General features: G+C 45.3%; 1 protein-coding gene across 2 annotated transcripts in view; it reads right to left on the bottom strand.

Annotated features, from left to right (window-relative positions):
- The window catches only part of CRYBB2 (crystallin beta B2), a 65,494-nt gene that overhangs the window by 4,967 nt on the left and 37,443 nt on the right, over positions 1-23,084 (bottom strand). For both annotated transcript variants that reach the window (XM_086944728.1, XM_086944727.1), the window contains exons 3-4: positions 15,807-15,925; positions 7,994-8,126 (exon numbers count right to left, since the gene is read on the bottom strand). In XM_086944728.1, the coding sequence (XP_086800854.1) occupies positions 7,994-8,126; positions 15,807-15,925 (252 nt within the window). The remainder of the gene's footprint in view (positions 1-7,993; positions 8,127-15,806; positions 15,926-23,084) is intronic.

Raw genomic sequence — 23,084 nt, 5'->3', positions numbered from 1 at the left:
GACTTTGGATCTGGGGATCTCTTCTCACATCTCAGCAGTACAGAAAAGTTAGGTGCCTGTCATTAGAGGTTTCCTGGCAGTTATATTTAGATAATCTGCTGTCTCAGCATGAGATGCCAACCCAATCCATTTCCTGTTGGAAGTATCTGGAACTCACCGCCTAATGGAAAAAGCTTGAACGTGCTGAGCTAAAGGGCATACAATGTATGTTCTGCTCGTTGGCCCTAAGGGATCATCAGCACTTCCTGACACCTGTTCAGAGTCATAAGGGCCTCCAGGCAGAACTATGTTCCATGTAGTACTGCCTGTATTACACCTTCACAAAAATAGCTTGATACTTACAATTCAGATTTCCAGGAATGATTAATGCAATTATATTAGGTCTTACTTGTTCATCATTTGCTATGTCTCTGCCAACATTATTCAAGCCTTAAAATCCCTCTCCTAGCTTTTCATTATGAAGGAATTCATTTCAAACATCTGCGCTCAATCCTCAAGACACTTAATTGTTGCTTCCCCTACCCCCTCGCATAGAATTCTGGTGTTATACGCAGCCCAGTTATCTAAAGCTGCCTGCACTATACAAAGTCTGTGAGTCATCCCATGGTCTACAATTTTTGCAAGAAAGGTTAATCTGGGACAGTCTGATTCAAACAATGGTGAGAGGCAGGCCCATCTCATGCTCCCTTTGCACAAGGCCTATGCTATATAGTTACCTAAGGGTTTTTCCTACTTCTCACTGATGGCTAAGGGACTGATTTAGATCTAGTCGGATGGGTTACTCCATCATAACGGTGATGGATATCCTGTAGGCCGAAATATAAATCCTATAGGATATAATGCAATTTATATTTCCATGGATGCGATATCCATCACTGTTGTGATAGAGTAACCCGCCCGCCAAATATAATTCATGCCCTAAATTGCCACCTGCTAGGTAGAAATCTTTGTTGATTCTGACTACCTTCCCACTGCCTTCCTTTTCTCACCGGTTAGAGAGGTTTAAATGTAGCATCTTTTAATGAAGATGGGTAGAGTTGGGTTCTCTTATCACTGATTCCCAGTATATGAGAGTTTTCCTGAATCAAGTGCTCCCCGGCACATTTTGGGAGTGTGTGCCAGAAGTGACACCTGGTTTTCACAGGAAGCAGAATGTGCTCTCTTTTTCCTGATTCTTCCATGCCCAAGGAGTTCCTCCTTCACTCCCTGGATGATCTTCTCAAAGTTTCAGACTGAGATCAAGCAAAGCTTTTTTAATAAAACCCTGACATTTAATCTTTATAGATGAATGCAATTTTAAGATCTCTGCAAGTCCCTCTTGATAAAAGTCCAATTCATTTGTAGCTCAAATGCACACCCGATGTAGTAGTGGTCTGAGTGCAGCCAATTTAGCAATTGTAGTGATACCTAAGTCCAGTCGTAGAGGTGCTAGTGGCTTGCCCCTTTATGGACCGGTAAGGGCACTAATGAAATGGTTTTCAGCAACACTCAACGTGCCCATGTTACAGTGACTCTGTAGCTCAGCTCCATACTGAGCTGCACTCCTGGCTTGTGACTTATACAGTTTCATAGCGGGTAGGATTGGAAACCAAGAGGCCCTTTTAGCAAATCTACCATCTGCCATCCGAATTCCTAAATAGTCAAACTCCCATCCCCTTTACAAGGCTTCCTTTCCTATAGTGACAACACCCTTTACCGTTTTCCTAGAGTCAGCCATCTTCTTAGTTTTAGAGATGTTAATTTAGAGGCCATACTCAGGACAAAATAGACTAAAGCTGTTGTTCACATTTTAAGACCCCCTCTTAATTTTAGCCAGTAAAAGAATGCTGTCAGCAAAGAAAAGGGTCGGGATTTTCTGTCCTGCCAGGGTAGGGGAGTCATTGACACAGTTAAACAAATATCTGACAAAAATATTGATGTATAAAGAAACAGGGTAGGCTCAAGGACACAGCACTAAGGTACACCCTGCTCAACAGGAATAGCCTCGGTCAGGTCTCCTCTTGTGCCACGCCAAACCTTGGCACAATTCCCCTCATGGAGAAGCTTGATTATATGCAGCACATTTTAGGAATCCCATCCCTCGCAGAACCTCCCACAGTTTCTTTCTGGTGAACAAATCAAACACTGCATGGAGGTCACAAAGAGCTCTCCCCCTCCTATATCTACAATCTTCTACTTGGCCAAAAAGAAAAGGAAGTCCTGACCGATTGCACTTACTTTGGACCTAAAACCTGCCTGTCGATTCAACAAGATTTGATTTTCATCACGCCAAACCAACACTTATTTACAGTAAACCTTTTGAAGGGTATCTATAAGACTGATTGGATGGTAGTTTGAGGGGTTGCAGGGATTCCCTTTCTTAAAAACCAGAACAATCTCAACACCTTTCCATTAGGTAGGTATAGCTTCCTCAGCTGCAATTCCATTTCTAACTGCATTAAAGTAAGGGACCCAGATGGAAGTGTCTGATTTGAAGGGGTCTGCAGAGACTTTATCCAACCCGGGTGCCTTCCCTTCTTTAAATGGCACTACTGCTCAAGCAGTCTCTGCAAAGGAAAAAATAGGGCTAACTTACCGGTAAGGGGTGGCTCTGAACGGGTTCGCAAGAAGTATCACCATCTTCGAGCTGAGGCTAATGGGGCTTTTCCGCAAATACTGCTTTTCACTTGGACTTTGTGTCCACATTTTTAAATTTCTAACTGGGAGTTGATAATCTCAAGCCAGATGGGGTCCATTGTTCAGTTCAAACACAAGGAGATGATGGACAGAGCGCTGAACCTTTTCAGACACTAACCCCCAGTCACAGATCTAGGTTGAATCCATCAGAATTATTTAGCTGACTACGCTACCTCAGTTCAGACCCAGCTGTATGCAAATCAGTCTTGACCCTGTACCTCACGGATCAGTCCAGCCCAAACTTTTCAAACACTCACCCCCAGTCACAGATCTAGGGTGAATCCATCATCATTCCTTAGCTTTGTTCGCCCTAAGTTGGCAGGGTATGCCCAGACGTGGGTCCTTTGCTCATTTTGTGTACGGATTTGCAATAGGAACCTCTTATTACCAACCTCTCTGTAAACAACAGCATTGCCACCCTGGGTACCTGCCCTCTGTTCAGCACTGTATGCGCTGAACAACTTCATACATGCATACATGCATGCATACATCAGCTCGTTAGCACAGCCTGATCAGCATAGTGTTAGACCAGTGAGTTTAAGGGATGATTGTATTGTTCTGTGGAGCACTGAAACCTAGACAGGAAGGTGCAGATTTACTAACGGTTTGCATTGCTCTTGTATGACGTTAATGGTTGCAATATAACACAATTCCTTAAGTGGGATTTACTAAGCCATGCAAGGCCACCTTGCGTGGCTTTGTGTGGTTTAGTGAATCCAAAGTCACACAAGGCAGCCATATCACTGCTTTGCATTACCCTGCAGCAGGGACGCGTTTCATGGGTGGAGTGTGTGCGTTCCCATGCATCCACCCAGGGATTTTGACACAATCCCAGATTTGCAAAAGTCTGTAAACATGGATTGCACAAAAATAATGCACCTAGGCATAGCAAGGAGAAATACTTTTATACTTCCCCTTTGGTGGAATGCATTCTGCAGCACGTTTACAAAGAGGAAAATGCTTTTCAGGAATGTTTTTGTGCAGGAAGGTTTCCCTTCCTGCGCAAAAACAATACAGCTCTTAATGCAGGAACCCTTGCAGCATGAAGCAAGGAGGGAGCAGAAGTGTGCCATATCTCAGTGGGTATGGGGCATTTCTGCTCTCTCCTATTCACACAGCACAGCAAGCTACCTTGTTGCATGAATTAAAACCTTAGTAAATCTTCCCCGAAGTTTGCAAGTCTGTGTTTTTTATAGACTTGCCCAGAACTAGTTAGGCATTTTATTTAAGCTAAAAAGCATAGCAATCACTTTCCTGTCCTACGAAAATAAGGCATGGGATGAGACAGAGACTAATAAAATGACAGGAAATAGAATCGCTCAAAGGAAGTTGAAGTATGCTGATAATCTCACTAAAATGTGCCTTGGGTTTCAATAGTGATCTTGTTTGTGCAAATGCCACTGGTTTCAGTGAAATGTTTGTGTAGGTGTAGAATGGTTACTTCTGATGTAGAATAGTCTTGACCCCTATATTGTAAGATGATTAGCCTTCAGGGATTTCTGATTTCAACTAATATTGACTACTGTCCAACAATAACATCTTAAGCAGCCTTTCTGGTTGACATCAAAGACACAAATGGTTGAGTAAGCCCTGCTACTTCATTAACCTTTATATTAAAGGTTTTCCATTTAATCTTTGTGAATAGGGCGTCACGAGTTGCATTTACAATACCAAATTCTGAGGCAACAGTCACAAGGTGAGTAAGTCTCCCACGGTAAAAACATGTCCTGCAAAGGTATCTTTGGCCATAAACAGAGGTTTACAGCTGAAAATACAAAGCGCGGTCCTCCAAAATGGCAGAGGAACATCACCCCACTGTGTCAGTCAGCGGAAAAAAAAATAATAATATAAGAGTATTAATATTTTTTTCTCTGAATGAGTGAACCAGGAGTTTTGGCCGGTCGGGCCATTCATGGCAGGGAGGATGGGGGGGTAGAGTGCACTGTAAAGTTTGCATCATAGTTTGGCCAGCCATCTTAGGCCGGCCAAACAGACATGCGCACTTAGGTTTCTCATACCCAGCTGTGCTGGGTTGGAGAAATGCCACAGGCACAAAGGCACTGTCTGAGTGGCAAATAAGGCCGCTCAGCCCAATCCTGGTGCTGCTCTGATGCCATGAGTGGGACCGAAAAAGGCTTGGGTCTACTTACTAACTGGCCTAGACCACTCTAATTTTTAACAACAAAAGGATGGCCAGCTAGATTATTCAAATGTATTCACACCACACCTAGCCAAAAAAATCCTAAGCGGGCACACTTTTCATTTAGTGGTTTTTAATTATAGAAATGATTTTTCAAAAGGCATTTAAATATATCAACCATAAAGAATACTCAAATAGTTTGTATATGGTGTTTATATAAATGTTTTTCATTTACATTGTTTGTGAAATGTTTATTTGTATTATGGGGTTACATGTGAATATCGCTATTTGAGTATTCTTTATGGTTGCATATATTTAAATGCCTTTTGAAAAATCATGAAATAAGTAAAAACCACTAAATGAAAAGTGTGCCCGCTTAGGTTTTTTTTGGCTAGGTGTGGTGTGAATACATTTGAATAATCTAGCTGGCCATCCTCATGCCATGAGAGCAGCATGTGGATTGGGTGGAGAGCCTGTGCTGGTGTTCCAGGGACTGCTGGGACACCATCAGAAGTGTAGAGGAGCACCGACGTGTGGGCGGCAGGACAGGTATGTTTTGAAAAAAATTATATCTCCCTTATTCACCCCAACTCCTCCACTGGAGTTTTGTGGCAGCTGCCACTGGAAAATACCATATTCACGCAGGGATTACTGGCACGTGTAAATCCATTTACTACTGTAGATTTCTCCACCACATGTGAAAAGAATCCTGCAGTAGTAAATCCCACTTACAGGATCGGAAATAAGAATTCTAAGCAATGCTTGCCTTGGAAGTTTGTGATTGTCCACAAACATATATGTTTATGGGAATTCTCAAACTCCTCCCCATCCATGCACTCTGCTTACACCTTCAGATTTGCTGAGGGTGTAGGTGAGGTGCTTTCTCCAAGGAATAAAATATTTTTCCCATGGAGGAAAAAAGTGTATTTGCAACAGGAAACTGTGTTTTCCCTTTGCAGAGTTTTACACTATGTAGTTAGTATTAGGGCTCCGTCGCAAATGGTTAGTTCCAATCTGCCACGACTTGGCTACCAGTAGTCACCTGGAAGCTTTCAGGATTTTAAAAAGCAACACGTCACCGAAAATAGTATTTGCTGTTAGCAAATTTTTACAAGCTATGTGGTACAAGAGTCTAAAAGTTTTAAATGTAATAGATTCCCATGGTTACTAGCTGATTGCTTTACTTGTACTGTAACTTAATTATTCATTTGCACTATGTACGGTCACTTTATGCAATTGTTGCACGGTCTCTAATGCACATCCGAGGCTAACGCTGTAAATGTACAGGTGGATTTTAGCTATTTATTTTGTTTGTTCCCTAAATAACACATATTTTTATATTATCTTGCACTTTAGTAATGTCGCATTTTGTATGGTCAATTTGGTAATTTTCATTACTGGGCGAATACTACAATGTATAACAAACTTTTAGATTTTTTAACCCGTTCGGCGCTTATGACGGAACCGTTCCGTCACGCGCCTCGGGTGAGCTGTGCTAGTGACGGAACGGTTCCGTCACGGCCCACTCGCCGCGCCGACACGGCGCTAATTTCACGCCTGCGCGGCGCGTTCTATTGAGCGGGCGCGTTCGTGACGGAACCGTTCCGTCACTAGCACAGCTCACCCGAGGCGCATGACGGAGCGGTTCCGTCACAAGCGCAGGTGAGCCGCGCGGCCCTCCCAACCCCTAGCACTGCGGCGGAATTGCCACCGCAGTGAAGGGGTTAAATGAATTCCTTTATTGCATTTTTAGCCAGGACATCGTGATTATGCTGTATCTGGAGCATATAGCTTCCCCTTTCTTAGAAAGTGAATGAAATGTACCATTCTCCTTGTCTATTACTTATTAGTGCTCTTGTTTTAATGGTTGCTGGGTATACTTTGATGGATATCTAACCGAATAAAGTTATTACTACTAGTACTACTACTACTAGTGGGGCTCCCGCTCCCAATTTTCTGTCATTTTTTTCAACTATACTAACAGTAAAAAAAAAACTATTATTCACTAATACTAAAATTTTAAAACATTTCCGACCTATGTAGCGAGCGGGAGTCAAGCAGTCTAAGGCAGTGTAGTCTATGTGAAGGCTGTTGCATGAGTATAGAGGCACCTGCGCCAGTAACCAGACAAATTGGCTAGAGTGGCAGTAACAGCCCAGTCCTCATTGACCTACTGAGTCTCAAGCCTCCCCCTCTGATGATGCGCTATAACATCATATTTATAGGTAGCCCAGCGAGCTTTAGGCTGAGGCCTGCAGTGACTATGGCTTTGTGCCCATCTGCCTATCGCCGTAACCTTTTCCCAATGTTTCTGAAGGGGGAAGTGAAAAAGCAGGGTGAGTATTTAAGAACACCTAAGTGAGAAAGAGAGGTTGAGTGTTTAGGAGTATATGAGAAAGAAAATGTGTATGTGTGTGAGAGAATGAGAGAGAGTGAGGTTGGGGAAGTATGAATGAATATTTGATTTAGCGTGACTTACTATGAGCATGAGTGAGAGTGAGTGAGAGTGAGTGAGCATATATGTGAGACACTCAGTGAGCATGTGTGAATGTGTGTGAGCGTATGAGACAATGTGAGTTACTGTGCAAGCATGTGAGTGAGACTGTGAATGAGAATATGTGTGCGTGTGTGTGTATGTGTGTGGGGCTGGGTTGGTGGGTGTGTGTGAGTGTGTGTTATACTTTTGAGACTGCTGCTGGCCCTGTCATACTGGCAATCCTTGTCTGGTGGAGGCACCAATTGGCTGTCACTGGAAGGAAATTCTTGGCATACGGGAGGGCAACCAGGTCATGTGGGAGAGATGAGGAGCCAAATGTTGCTCTTGATATACTGGAGGTAATTGTTTACATATGCGGTACCCAAGCCATATTTCGAAATGTGGTTAACTCCAGAAAAGCGTCAGGCTTCATTGGCTTGGCAGAACGTGAAAGTGATTGATTATTTATTGAGTGCCCTTTCATTGCCTGTGGCTTTAATTACTGTGAAAACTGTGTTTGAAAATGAGCCGTTTGGCCCAAGGTTTTTCAAAAGGTTTCTCTCAACACTTTTAGAAGAAATAGATCATGCGTCATGCTTGTTGCACTCGTTTGCTGAAATTCGAAGGCAATATTGCGCCCCGCCTCTTTCAAAGATCAGCGACCGCCCCTGTAAAGTGTATGGTAGTATTAATTTTCTTACCACTTTGATGGGTCGGAGGGAGGAAATGCTGTCGCTTCTTCGGCTGTTAGTCCAGGAATCCCAGCGGGGGTACTCTCCCTTTTCGAACACAAACTGTTCCCCTTTGCAGTTTGCATGTTCGTATCCGACCCAGCTGTGAGAGAAGAGACAGGATTTCAGTTCACTCATGTCCATGTTCAAAATAACTTAACGACTTTGTTTGTTTCACATAAAGGCCAAACGTGTTCGTGATCAAAAAACTGTTGAACCTTTTTGTGGCATATTAGGACTCATTTGCTTTAAAACACAAACTAGTTCAACGTTAATAATTCTAGAAATGGGAAGTTAATGTGATGCCTCCCTTCTCTATTTTCCAATGGTTTATCACTTAAGGTCGATTTTTCTGATCCTTCAATTCAATTCGGTTTTCTTTTCGTCTCTTCGATTCTAAAGTTCCCATAGGCTGTGCACGGTTTCTTTTTTAACCATGACTTAGATAGGCATCTTCTTCTAGAGGTGAAATGAATATGAACCACATGGGTGTAAATCTAATTCCAAATAAATGTTTCAAATAAAATCACCTTTAGTGGACCTAAATATTGGAATAAATATTCCATTACTGTACAGCAAATCTATTCTTTTCAACCTTTTGGACAAACACCCATGCCCCCTTAAACTAAAGGAAACGAAAATCATGATCCCCAGTGCTACCCACCCATATATTTCATAGATAAAGAAGGCGAGACTTTCACTAAAATCATATTGAATTGAGTCAACACATAGACAGAAAACGCACGTGTGCTGCCCTGGTATGGTGGATTCAGGGAAAGTTTCTTTACCGTTGACCAAGCTTTTATTTGACAATTCCTGATGAACAAATGTGCCATCAGAAAGAAGGCCCTGCTAAGCTGCTTTCTTCTAATTCTCCTAACCGTTCAGGTGGTCCAAAGAGAACATTTCTGGGGAAGGCTAAAGAAATGCGATTTGACTGCTCACCTAGTTCATCTCATTTCAGTGATGTGCCGTTCCTAAACAGTATAAGCCTGTTAATTAAAAAAAAAGGGCTACTACCCAGGCAGTGCTTAATTTAATTGAATCAGTGGTTTCCAGTGTGGGGCAAAAGTACTTATTTTTGGGGACCAGCACGTAATTTTCTGATATTTACTGAGAGGGAAAACACGCTAGATCCGAAGACGGAGGAAATGCCGCTGACCGCATGACCCGCAGGGGAACATGGGCGGGGCAGCGCCTTAGTCCCATCCGGCAAAACTCCAGCCGGCACTGGTGGGGCGCCCCGCCCCGTGTCTACCATCCACAGGCCAGGGGAGGGCCTACATGTGGGAGGGGCGAACCCCCCCCCTATAACTACCGTGGTGGCCAAGGCTCGGCCTCTCTCATCCTCAGTCTGCTCGCGGCTCAAGCGCAAACCTGCAACGTTTTTTTCCCATAAAAAAAAAAAAAAAAAATCAGATCCATACGATTAGGATTCTGCGAATCCCACCATCTTGTAGGATTGTCTGAATTAAGACGCTGCAGGCAAGACGTGATAATGACACATATTACTATCCAATGATAATCGCAATTTGATTTGGTGTTAGGGAGTGCCCCATGTTTCACCCCTGACGAATTTAAGTGCAGTGAGTATGGCCTGATGTAGCAGTTGGTATTTACAAACCCCATAACACATTGGTAATAGGAGCAAACGTGTGTGTGTCATATGTGGGAAGGCGTAATCCATCCACGAAACTCAACTCAGGCACTAAGTGTAAGTCACTAGAGACATGTGGATCCTGCATAATGCAAGGGTATGCAACCAACCCAGTGGGCCATGCATAGGGCCTATTTGCCATGTAACATGAACATTGCGATTCACGAATATTCTGCAGGACATACACACTCCAGAGCGCAGGCCAGGACATCTCTCTTAATGGATAGTAATCCAGTCCGGGTTGGGATAGAGTTTACGAGGCGAAGGCTATAGTAACCTCTTCACCTGTCAATTTGGCTAACAGCATCTTCCTTGTCACATTTAGATGTAGCTCCATTCCCAAGAATAATGCTGGGATGTGCAGCTGTTCCAGTAAATGTGTGCACTCAAGGGGGTAAAGTTTGCACAACTCCAAGGATTACCATAACTGATCTTGTTCCTTGGCACTCACTCCATGCATGGCTTTTAATAAGTTATCGATAAAGGAAAAATACTGTTTCACGTAATCCTGTGACCCTAAAATGCTACTTCGGTAGACGAAAATGCCCACTTCTCTAAATGAACTGGCATGCCTTATCCCATTGTGAGGGTTTATGCTCTAGGACAGCATTAATCTTTGCGTGTTACTACCCCTCCTGTCTTCTCAAAGCAATAAGGCATTGTTTGGAAAATCGGTAACGCTTGAACAGGGGGATTTCTCGAGGTGTAGGGGGATGGCATTGAACAACGATATGTTATTAACATTGGTGCTTCAAAACTTGGAAAGGCCTCTAGCAATGATGCCATGTCCACAACATAAAACTGGAAGGACAATTTGACTGTAAATCCATTGTCATAATTACCACTGATGCTGTGCTCACACAGCAAGAAAACGAGCAAAACAAGGAAGGGTGAACAAATATGATAATCTGAAGTAACCTCCTTTCAAGTTTACAGAGTGAGAAAGAGTTAGTAATCAGGCTTCAGGCGAGCTAAGAAATGACTTCTGGAGAGGAGCCAGAAAGCGAATTTCTGAGTGTTAAATTTCGAACTGGGGTAACCGTAAATACTTATAACCCCTGGAGTTGACAGTACCCTTAGTATTTTGGGGGCAGGCGAAGGGAGTGCAGGTCAAGAGCTGCTCAAAGACCCAAAGGTGATAGGAGGAATGCTAGCAATTCGGCTAACCAGACAACTATGCCACTTTGGATTAGACCCGGGCAGCGTCTTAAAATGAACAAAGAGGTTCTGGGAAATGACCCTGGCTTGCAGGTTTGAGCCATTGCATAGTAACTTTGGAAGCTATTGCAGAGAGGCCTGGGTGTCCTTAGACATGCACTCCTACAAGAAGAACTGAAGGGTAGCATGCAGGAGGCCTTGGTAGCGATGGGCAAGGTTAGGAGCGGGCGAGTTCCTGCTGTCTGAGGGTGGCACTCGCACGGCTAGATCACCAATAGCTGTAGAACATTCCGCAGGATGGTCAACGGACCCATGCAGAAGTTCAGGGGAAGAGAGGCCTGGGTTTCATTAGGCAAGTACCAATACAAGAGACAACAGAAGGGTACGACGACAAAGACAGGGTACACTGGTCTAGATTGGGAGTGGACATATTCCCCCCGGACGTACAAGAGGTACGAAACAGCGACGGGAAGTAGCAAGGTGGGTGGGGGGCTCTGTCATCGACGGAAGCCTCCTCCAGAGCTGTGGCGGAGTTACAGGGCGATCTGGAAGCAGACGGGTACAGTAAGGGTACCTCTGCCTGGCACAGTAAGGGTGCCTGAGCCAAGGACCAGGAGCCGAAGGAGGTTCCGGGAAACCGCGACGGCGCCCCGTTAGTCCTTCAGGCGGTCGGGGGACCTGAACCGACCGGGGGTGTGCCACACCGCTCCGCCCCGACAGGGGGGGCGAGAGTATAACGAAGTTGGTAATGTGCTGCACCGTCAGAGCATCGACTCGCCGTGCAAGATGACTCCTTAGGCATGCGGGACAGCGAGGGGCTGCCTGCTTTGGATCGCCTGTAAGATGACCCACCTTAAAACGTCATACGTGTGTTGTATGAAATAAACCTGCAACAGTTTTTTCCCATAAATATGCCTCCAGAGTTTCATTGGGGAGGAAGTGTGTATATGTTCAAGCGGGCAGGAGTGCATGGCGGTGTGGGCACTATGCCACTGACCGCGTGACCCGCAGGGGAACATGGGCGGGGCAGCGCCTTAGTCCCATCCGGCAAAACTCCAGCCGGCACTGGTGGGGCGCCCCGCCCCATGTCTACCATCCACAGGCCAGGGGAGGGCCTACATGTGGGAGGGGCGAACCCCCCCCTATAACTACCGTGGTGGCCATGGCTCGGCCTCTCTCATCCTCAGTCTGCTCGCGGCTCAAGCGCTGTTCCCACCCTGACCCTGACCAGCAGCTTGAGCAACGGCGCGAAGTAATAGAATGTTGTAATGTATTCTTTGTGTTGCAGGCGGAGTTACAGGGCGATCTAGAAGCAGACGGGTGCAGTAAGGGTACCTCTGCGGCAGAAGGGTACAGTAAGGGTACCTGCCTGGCACAGTAAGGGTGCCTGAGCCAAGTCCCAGGAGCCGAAGGAGGTTCTGGGAAACCGCGACGGCGCCCCGTTAGTCCTTCGGGCGGTCGGGGGGCCTGAACCGACCGGGGGTGTGCCACACCGCTCCGCCCCGACAGGGGGGGCGGGAGTATAACGAAGTTGGTAATGTGCTGCACCGTCAGAGCATCGACTCGCCGTGCAAGATGGCTCCTTAGGCATGCGCGACAGCGAGGGGCTGCCTGCTTTGGATCGCCTGTAAGATGACCCACCTTAAAACGTCATACGTGTGTTGTATGAAATAAACCTGCAACGGTTTTTTCCCATAAATACCCATGCAGAAGTTCAGGGGAAGAGAGGCCTGGGTTTCATTAGGCAAGTACCAATACAAGAGACAACTGAAGGGTACGACGACAAAGACAGGGTACACTGGTCTAGATTGGGAGTGGACATATTCCCCCCGGACGTACAAGAGGTACGAAACAGCGACGGGAAGTAGCTAGGTGGGTGGGGGGCTCTGTCATCGACGGAAGCCTCCTCCAGAGCTGTGGCGGAGTTACAGGGCGATCTGGAAGCAGACGGGTACAGTAAGGGTACCTCTGCTGCAGAAGGGTACAGTAAGGGTACCTCTGCCTGACACAGTGAGGGTGCCTGAGCCAAGGACCAGGAGCCGAAGGAGGTTCCGGGAAACCGCGACGGCGCCCCGTTAGTCCTTCAGGCGGTCGGGGGACCTGAACCGACCGGGGGTGTGCCACACCGCTCCGCCCCGACAGGGGGGGCGGGAGTATAACGAAGTTGGTAATGTGCTGCACCGTCAGAGCATCGACTCGCCGTGCAAGATGGCTCCTTAGGCATGCGGGACAGCGAGGGGCTGCCTGCTTTGGATCGCCTGTAAGATGACCCACCTTAAAACGTCATACGTGTGTTGTATGAAATAAACCTGCAACGGTTTTTTCCCATAAATATGCCTCCAGAGTTTCATTGGGGAGGAATTGTGTATATGTTCAAGCGGGCAGGAGTGCATGGCGGTGTGGGCACTATGCCACTGACCGCGTGACCCGCAGGGGAACATGGGCGGGGCAGCGCCTTAGTCCCATCCGGCAAAACTCCAGCCGGCACTGGTGGGGCGCCCCGCCCCGTGTCTACCATCCACAGGCCAGGGGAGGGCCTACATGTGGGAGGGGCAAACCCCCCCTATAACTACCGTGGTGGCCAATGCTCGGACTCTCTCATCCTCAGTCTGCTCGCGGCTCAAGCGCTGTTCCCACCCTGACCCTGACCAGCAGCTTGAGCAACGGCGCGAAGTAATAGAATGTTGTAATGTATTCTTTGTGTTGCAGGCGGAGTTACAGGGCGATCTGAAAGCAGACGGGTACAGTAAGGGTACCTCTGCGGCAGAAGGGTACAGTAAGGGTACCTGCCTGGCACAGTAAGGGTGCCTGAGCCAAGGACCAGGAGCCGATGGAGGTTCTGGGAAACCGCGACGGCGCCCCGTTAGTCCTTCGGGCGGTCGGGGGCCTGAACCGACCGGGGGTGTGACACACCGCTCCGCCCCGACAGGGGGGGCGGGAGTATAACGAAGTTGGTAATGTGCTGCACCGTCAGAGCATCGACTCGCCGTGCAAGATGGCTCCTTAGGCATGCGGGACAGCAAGGGGCTGCCTGCTTTGGATCGCCTGTAAGATGACCCACCTTAAAACGTCATACGTGTGTTGTATGAAATAAACCTGCAACGGTTTTTCCCCATAAATATGCCTCCAGAGTTTCATTGGGGAGGAATTGTGTATATGTTCAAGCGGGCGGGAGTGCATGGCGGTGTGTGCACTAAGAAGGGTGACAAAAACATCACAAAGGTAGAAAGCAGGGATCTGAATGACTGGGATAAAAGTGCAGGCAATGGTTGGTAGTTCATTATAATACAGTGGATTCAAGAATCAATCAATCCAGATTTATAGAGCGCTGCAATTCACCCATGCGGGTCTCAAGGCATTCTAGTTGCTAACTGCTTTGTGGTGATCTGTTCATTTGAACAGCCTCGTCTTGAATCCTTTCCTGGATTCCCGGAGCGAGGAGGCGGTCCTAACGTGCAGTGGAAGGTCGTTCCAGGCTTTGACCGCCGGGTGTGAGAAGGAGCATTCTCCACTGTTGCCTCTGCGGATCCAGGGGAGGGGGTGGGGGGGAGTCTGTGAGGAAGAGGGAGGAGGATCATAGTTCTTTGGTCAGTTGGTGGAAGGTCAACGGTTTGTTGGTACCCGGCGTGCCAACGTTTAATTGCACCAGCCACAGGCTTCTGAGCAGAACTCCAGAGATCAGCACTCATTCTTTTGCAAATTAAGCACTTTACCCAGGAGATTTTTGATGACCAGGGGAGTCAAGCAAGGATTCCTGCTAATCCTAGTGCTCTTCGGATTGTCTATCAATGATTTCTTGGATATACTGAGGGAAGAAGCACAGGCCTTTCCAAAAGTAAATGCCAATCATATCAAGTAGTACTATATGCTGGTGATTCAGTTTTACTCGAAAGATGTGAAAATGCCCTGCAGCTGCAATTGAATCAAGCAGAACATTTCTTCAAGAACCTTGGATCTATTTTCAATAAAGAAAAAGAAATGACTTTGTATCTGTTGGGGTACAGGTGACATAACTTAGTAAGTTAGAGAAGGAAGGACAAAGAAGGAAGTTTATTGTACTTTAACAAGTATTAGCCAAGCTGAAGGCCAAATGGTAATCTGCATGTCTGCAATTAGTATGTTAGGGCATTAAAGCCAGAATGAATGGTTTTGTCAATGCTTGTTTGTGGCAGTCATTTACCACTTAAATTCTAGTCATGGGTGTATTTAGACTTCAAAAAAAGGGCATGACAACTAAACTTTTAGGCAGGACTTCCCATCCAAAAAATGATATTTTAGATGGCTGCATAGAACATTCAATCCCCCAAAAAAATGAAGTATGACTCTTCCCTAATGGTCTGTACTATGTAATATTGTGGCTAGGACTATCGAGATACACTAATATCATAGACAGAATCTCAAGCGAGAAATCATAGAAAGGTAAGTACAAATACAGGAAGTATAGACTTACTATTCTTATCTCAACATCCATGCACTTTGAATATATATATATATATATATATATATATATATATATATATGTATGTATGTATGTGTATATATATATATATATATGTGGAGGTAGGTAGGTATGGAAAATCCTTAGTTACTTATCTTTTGATATTTTGTCCTTCGATATTGTGTCCATGATGTTTGGGGACATCGATATTCCTACCTCGATATCCGAGGCACACCCGCTAAAGGATGCGCTAAAGACATGGTAACATAGCACTACAGCCTCTTCCTTCAATTGTAGTTAGTGGTGTACTGTCATTTGAATTTCACAGTATGCATTCAATTATATAATTTTCAAGAGACAGTCTATGTTGAGTCATAATACCCAGCCAATGATATTTGGTTCCAGTTGGGATGAGATTTATTCCATAGTAGGTCTTTGCACATCAGCCATAGTAGCCTGCTCAACACAATCTGTCCAAATTTGCAATTCTTCCCTTAGCGTGTAAGCACATTAGGTGAAAAGATACATACGGTCCAGAGTGTACCAAGATGGAGCCAACCTTCTCCATTCCAGCCTCCTTCAAACTGGTACATGGGGCATTAAGTTCGTGACTGCGGCCTTGGAAATTCTCCTGTTCAAAGATGACGATCTAAATATCAAAAGAGAAGTGAGAGTTGGTGATGTATTACAGAGACATATAACTGTGAAATGAGAGAAAGCAGTAAGCTAGCAGAAAATGAAGCTATGGGACAATATATGGATGCACAGCGACATCCATATAATACAAGAAAAAAGGCAGACAAACTGTTGGGTGTGGCTGGGCAGGAAAGATTAGGTGAACAGGTGAATTTGAGAAATAGTGGATAAGTATGGGTTGGTAATATTGATACATTTGTGTGCATATCTGCAGATTATATCTGGTTCTTCTATGACTCACCAAAATCCCCAAAAAACAATGAGTATATTTGAACCTTTGTAGAGGACCTTCTAGTGTTGGAAAAGGGCAATAGGGAAAGATTTGAAGCAGAAAACACACACGATGAGGTTATGGAGGCTTTTTCCAACTTTCAATTGGGGAAGTTCCTAAGACACAATGGTCTCCCATTGGACCTACTTAAGAAGATGCATGGTCATATTGTGCCTTTCCTCACAAACGCCTTCTGTGATGTGCTGCATGAGGAAATAATACCAGAATATATAAGAATGGGGCATTGTGGTTCTTATCTTTAGAAAAAGTAACTTTAAAGCCAGATGCGCATCCTACTGACAAGTTTTCCAATACATTTTGATACTAAAACCCTTACCAAAATGTGTCCAAGCCTCCCGCAAGGGTGGTAGAAGCTCTGATAAGCCCTGATAAATCGAGGTTCATGCCAAATAGAGCCTTTAGAGTGAAATTTGGAAGACTACACAATTGCTTTGATTAGATGGGTGACTGAACCAATTACAATATTGTCAGTGATGCCGAAAGGCTTTGACTCTTTCAAGTGGTTGCTTAATTACCACTGTTGGAAAAATGGACCAGGGTCATAATATCTTGACATGTATCAAACTCCTGTGTAACTCCCTATTGGCCAGTGTTAGGGTGAAGGGAATGTTGTCACATACTTTCCTGCTGCAAAGCGGGACCAACAGTGGTTCCACTCTCTCCAATATTGTTTATCTTAATACTTGATCCATTAGCATCAGGTGTTCCTCGTTTTCTTTTTAAATGCTCACTTTTGGATCCCATATGTTTTTTTCAAATAAGTGAATGCTGTCTTACAGAGTTTCCTGTGGAAAGGCGGTGTGCCCAGGATTGCACTAAACAACATTTACTGTGGTGGGATCGTCCTATGAACCTATGTAATTATTCGCAGGTGGCACTCTTGATAGTGATAAATGACAGAGATTAATAAATGGGCCTTTAAGGTGAAGGATGAAACATGTTTGAGAATTCATTAGTAAATTATGAGACACTAGCAGCCTGTCCCGATGTTGTCCGGGTATGAATTGCTGCCGGCCAGTAGTATATTGTTTTGTAGGATTTTGTTTTGATAGCATTTCTTATCTGTGACAGGCCTGTGAAACGCTCCGATTCACAGTGCACTGCTGATGCACTCAAGAGTGCGCGTTCAGTAGTGTGTGAACTCGAGTTTCCCTACTTTATTTTCCCTTGCAATATTATATAGAGTGAACTCTACAACATGGCATGAGCACAATGTACATTACAGAAGAACACATTCATTTGTGGTAGGCACGGGGAGACAAAGCGATTTGCCTGGAATAACAGGATGTTGAGCTGATGCCGAGATTCGAACGTAGCTCCCCAGCTCTAAAGTTCGCAATTCTAGAACTTGTGGCGGGAGGTGTGTCTAAAAGTGTATGTTGGTGCTAGCCATCAATGAGAGAGACCTGTGCATTTTTCAAATGGGTGGTGAAAAAATATGAGTATGTTGCTGGAGATGTGGACTGCCGTGCCACCAATGTACTTACACCCATTATTCCGCAACTTTCTTTCCGCATACCATCATTCCGCATACTTTCATTAAGAAAGTACTGTGACTCCGCAATGCCATTATAACGCATGGCATTACATTTTATATGCTTTTACCACACATACATTTACAACGAAATTCGTTGTAAATGCATGAATGGTAAAAGCATGTTTTTTTTAATGTTTGGATAAGGTAAGTATGGGTATAGGGGTATATGTTTTGGGGTACGGAGGTATAAGTTTTGAGGTGTTTGGGTATTTTAAGGGTTCAGATATAGCTTTGGGTTCTGGGGTACAAGGGTAGTTTTAGGGTTTAGGGGTAGGTATGGGTTTTGGGGTACAGAGGTATTTTTAGGGTTCAGGGCTAGGTTAGGGTTTTGGGGTAGAGGGGTATTTTTAGGGTTCAGGGGTAGGTTTGGGTTTTGGGGTACAGGGGTATTTTAAGGGATCAAGGCTAGGTTTGAGTTTTGGGGTACAGAGGTATTTTTAGGGTTCAGGGCTAGGTTTGGGTTTTGGGGAACAGGGGTATTTTAGGGTTCAGGGGTAGGTTTGGGTTTTGGGGTACAGTGTTATTGTAGGGTTCAGGGCTAGGTTTAGGTTTTGGGGTACAGGGGTATTTTTAGGGTTCAGGGGTATGTTTGGGTTTTGGGGTACAGGGGTATTTTAAGGGTTCAGGGCTAGGTTTGTGTTTTGGGGTACAGGGGTATTTTAGGGTTCAGGGGTAGGTTTGGGGTTTGGGGTACAGTGGTATTGTTAGGGTTCAGGGCTAGGTTTGGGTTTTGGGGTACAGGGGTATTTTTAGGGTTCAGGGGTAGGTTTGGGTTTTGAGGTACAGGGGTATTTATAGGATTCAGGGCTAGGTTTGGGTTTTGGGGCATAGGGGTATTTTTAGTGTTTAGGGATAGGTTTGGGTTTTGGGGTACAGGGTATATTCATAGGGTTAAGATGGGTTAGTGTTTAAGGGTGTAGGGGTATGTTAAGGAGTAAGAGTGGGTTATGATTATGGGGTGCAGGGGTATTTAAAGGGAGCAGGGTGGGATTAGCACACAATATGAGACATGGCATGAAGGGCGGAACGTACCGCACAACCCCCAGCGTTGGTCACGCCCCCAGCACACGCCCACAGCACAACGCAGACACGCCCACAAGGGACTACTTTGCTGGCATGGTTCTTTTACCTTTTAACTTCTTCAGCGCGAATTTTCGCGCTTGCTGAAGATTCGAAAAACAGATGTGGTCATGACGGAACGGTTCCGTCATCAGCACAGCCAAACTGACGCTGATGATGGAACCGTTCCGTCATAAGCATCGAAGGGGTTAAATGTATATGATGGGCATCTGCATAGCCTATGTCCTTCTGCTGCAACTGCCCTTTCCAACGCTGTATTGGGTGTTGTGATTGGTTCTGTGGTTCCTTAGATTACCCGCCTCAAAGGTTTGGGCTCTCTCTTTATTATATTAATATGGATATGGATGGGTGATATGCACAGTATGCGTGTTTATGAAAGCCTGGAATGTGGCCATGCACCATATTGAATGGAGACAGAGAATAACTGGAGAAGCCCCATTGTGATCTGGGAACTTCATGAAAAACTTCAATGGTTTGCAGGAACTCATGGAATGGATTCAGGGAATAAGACCTGGTGATTATATCTAGATTGATAGATGTGTGGGGTGTATCCCTTTTTAGGTCTCGCCTGAGCCAGCGCATGCGCTCCACTGGCGAGACTTTTAGTCAGTGGGCTTCAAAAAGCCAAACAAAGCTTTGTTTGAGGCATAGAGCGTGTGGTTAAGCGCACAAACGCGCGCACCTTGCTCCACCTCTCCATCTTGCGCTTCAATGCTCCTACCCCTCCCCCACAACAGAGCGTGTCTTTTTGTTGCTTGTTTACGGTAGGAGCTTCAAAATACAAAACTTAATTTATACATGATTGTATGGGGCTGTTTTAATGTTCATTTGCACTGAGCTGTCGCCTGTGACAGCGGCGTCTCTTTTGACATCAGAGTAAAGCGCACTTAGTGAGCATTATGAAAATTCCATGGCATGGGTATTTAATTATCAGCAATTTCTTTCAGACCTTCCCGTAGGAAAAAATCTGCAAGAGTGCAATACCTCTCTGATGGCAATAACACAGGAGTAGAAATATTATAAATGGATGGTAAAAACATGTTTTTTTGTATCTATCTTTAGATTCTCTTTTGCACACATGGGGGATTACAAAAATGTACTGTGGTTTGTGGTACCGTGCAAGAACCAGCTGTTGCAGATGTGGTTTCTCTTCTCTCCCCAAACCTCTCTCGCTTCGCTCTTGCTTCCACGCACTAGCACACTAGGGGTACGGAGATCTTCCCCCACCCCTTTTGTTAATTGCTGCACACTATCCCCAAAGCATTGTGCTTTGGATTCCTGTCTCCTCCTTGCTGAACCGGAGGGGCCGGCGTGAACATTTCCGTAAAACCCTTACTCCAAACACACGTGGTCACAACGTGCTAAACTGCGCTTCTCCCTGTGATCTCGCATTTTACTCCAATTACTTTCATAGAAGCTCACTAGTTTAATGCCTCGGGCCAAGCCTGGCCATGCCCTTCTCACCCTGACGTCTGTCTCTTCCAATACCATGTAGTCTTGCTCTGCCCTCCTTCTCTACCTTTGTGTTTTTCTCTCCCACCACTATGTATGTTTATTTTGCCATCCTTCACTCCTGTGCTGGATGCCACCGCCCACAGCCTGCTTGTTCTTGTCTACTTTGTTAAAATTCCCCTCCCTTATTCAATCCTTCCATCCCCCAAAGCCTTGCATTATATATGTTCAGCCACTCCTCTGCCTGCTGTATCAGTGCAGGAAGCAGCAAACTAGGGACCAGCATAACAACCTCCCAGACAGTCAAGCCGACAGGCTCCCCAGCTGGTTCAGCCCACTGCCTTTAACAGTAAACAAAAGATGATATATTGAGTGGCAGCAGTCGAATAACACCTTTAGGGCTCAGCCGACGGCCCGGAGGAGCAAAAATTGTCCTCTTGGTTTTGCTCCTCCCCCCTTTCCCTCCGTGTGAACAGATTTTGGTTCCTGTCTTATTGCTATTTTATCATGGTGAACGTGACTTTTTTCCTACTTTATCACCATTTTCCACCAGCTGCTGCTTAGCGCGCATGTGTGCACTTCCCCCACCCCTCCCACTTGTTTACTTCTTCAAGGCTCAAGCCAGCCCAGCTGCAAGTGTTGTTTTCTGTCTGTGTGCATGTGTACTTCCCCCACCCCTCCCACTTATTTTTTTAGCTATGTTCTACACTCTCTCACACAGTGACATGGCCAGATCTCCCCCCGCCCCCACACTCTTAACTGCTACAAACAAAGTTCTGTCCCTTGGAAGGAAGTTACTTAAAACATTCCCGAAAACATCAGCAGTGAAGTCACTGGCATAATTTTAGTCAAAATGACAATTCCCTGTGAGGGTAAGGAGAGGGAAGCTACTCAAACAACGTCCTCTTTGGTAGTTTAGGGCAACATACATGTAAGACCACTCCAAGACTACACTCAGGCTTTTGTATGTCCCCAGAAGTAACTACAGAGTGGGAGCCTTCATGCTACCGCCTCGTTGCTCACCTCTGCCCCCCAGATGGCCATCTGCTAATAACTAAATACGGGAACCAATCCACCACCTGACAGCCAGCTGGTGCAGCCAAGTTGGCAGCTGCATAGCATGTAAGTGAAGATTTTCAAAGCATTCCCACTGCATTTGGGACTCTCTAATAACCGGTCAGCAGGAGCATTGGCTCACTTTTTCATACAAGTTGACAATGAGCTGCACAGTGCACCACTGGACACACACTACTTGTACACCATTCTTGTGCCGAAGGGCGTTGCTCATTTGCTACACTTTGCATAACACTTGGATTTTTAGAGCCCCTACACTTCAATGCAGGGCTCTGAGAGTGCTTGTTGGACTGGAGCTGTCAGTTCTCATTCACAAAATGTAGTTGAATTGAGGTTTTCATCCCTCAAATGGGTTATTTGAAAAGTACAGAGATGTCTCCACAGAAAGTAATTCTAAGTCAAAATACATTTCATTCAGTCAGTTGCAGTTTGAACATCATCAGGATACTTTATTGGCAAATAAATGAATGAATAATTAAATGAAAACAATAAATACATCTCCATCAGCTTTACAGGTCTTGGGCAATAATTTTACTGCATATATGATGACATTGGCATAGCCAATAGGTCTCGCCTTTGGGACCTTATAAGTGTTTAGCCATGCAACAGTTGATGTTGTTGCACCGAGGATATTGTGCTGCATAACTAAATACTTATAAGGTTCCAAAAGCGAGACCCATTGGCTATGCCAATGCTTGTTCAAGTTGAGTTTGGAGCATGTGATGTGAAAGACACAATTATTGGTTTACTTTCAGCTACGCTGTACCCTAAATAGATATATCACAACAGGGAGACTTTTCTGGAATATACCCCATGGTAGAGTTATATTCCTTCTGAACAGATGAGGGCCAAGGCAGCATTGTAAAACCGAAGGTATAACGGTAGAAGAAGAAGTGGAGTCCTTGAATGAAGAGGACTGACAGGAAGCCCTTATTTTTACGTGTAAATACATTCCCAATACAATAAATTTCAGCATTTCTGTACTTGCTGCAAAAACAGGAGGCTATAATGTGCCCGAAAGAAGGTGCTATCTGGGAGGGCGTAATATCTTCATGAGTTAGCTTTTCAAGCTGCTATGATATGTTGCACGTTTTGTCTCATGCTCTTGTTACCATATGGTCTTTCCTCCTCACTTACCCCCATCCCTCTGTACACGCAGACTAAGCATGGGCGGAAAATCCGTTTCGCTCGCGGATTTTGCGGATTTTCGGTAAATTCGCAATCCGCGAGATTCGCGAATCTCCCGCAAAATCCGCAAATCCGCGAGCAGCGGATTTTGCTCGCACTGTTCGCGTGAGTTCGCGGCTTCACCAGTACAACTTCGCGCCCCGCGAATAAGCGCTAAATTGCAGAAATACGATCTTAGCAAAACTGAAACTACTTACCAGGTTCAAAAGTTCAGGCTCATCATTAGTAGCCATTTCCTGTAGTGCTTCCTGAGGGGCCCCTCCAGAGTTCAGTTGCCTACTTGCAACTATTATGTGACCCTGCTCTGAACCTCAGAATAGTTACACATATGCCACAAAGGTCCTGAATTACAGCTAAGGGAGACAAGCAGGAGCCAGGCTGGAAGTTCAAATCCATTAATCAGCCCCTAATTCATTATTGTCAGTTGGGGCAGGGCAGGTGTTGTAACTAATTTTGCAACAATGAAAGCACTTAGCAAGTGCAAAAGAT

This window comes from Lissotriton vulgaris, chromosome 11 (genome assembly GCF_964263255.1).
Source record: "Lissotriton vulgaris chromosome 11, aLisVul1.2, whole genome shotgun sequence".
In the NCBI taxonomy this organism is placed as follows: domain Eukaryota; kingdom Metazoa; phylum Chordata; class Amphibia; order Caudata; family Salamandridae; genus Lissotriton; species Lissotriton vulgaris.
Note: the sequence above shows the minus strand (reverse complement) of the source record. Positions and strands in the feature narration are given on the sequence as shown.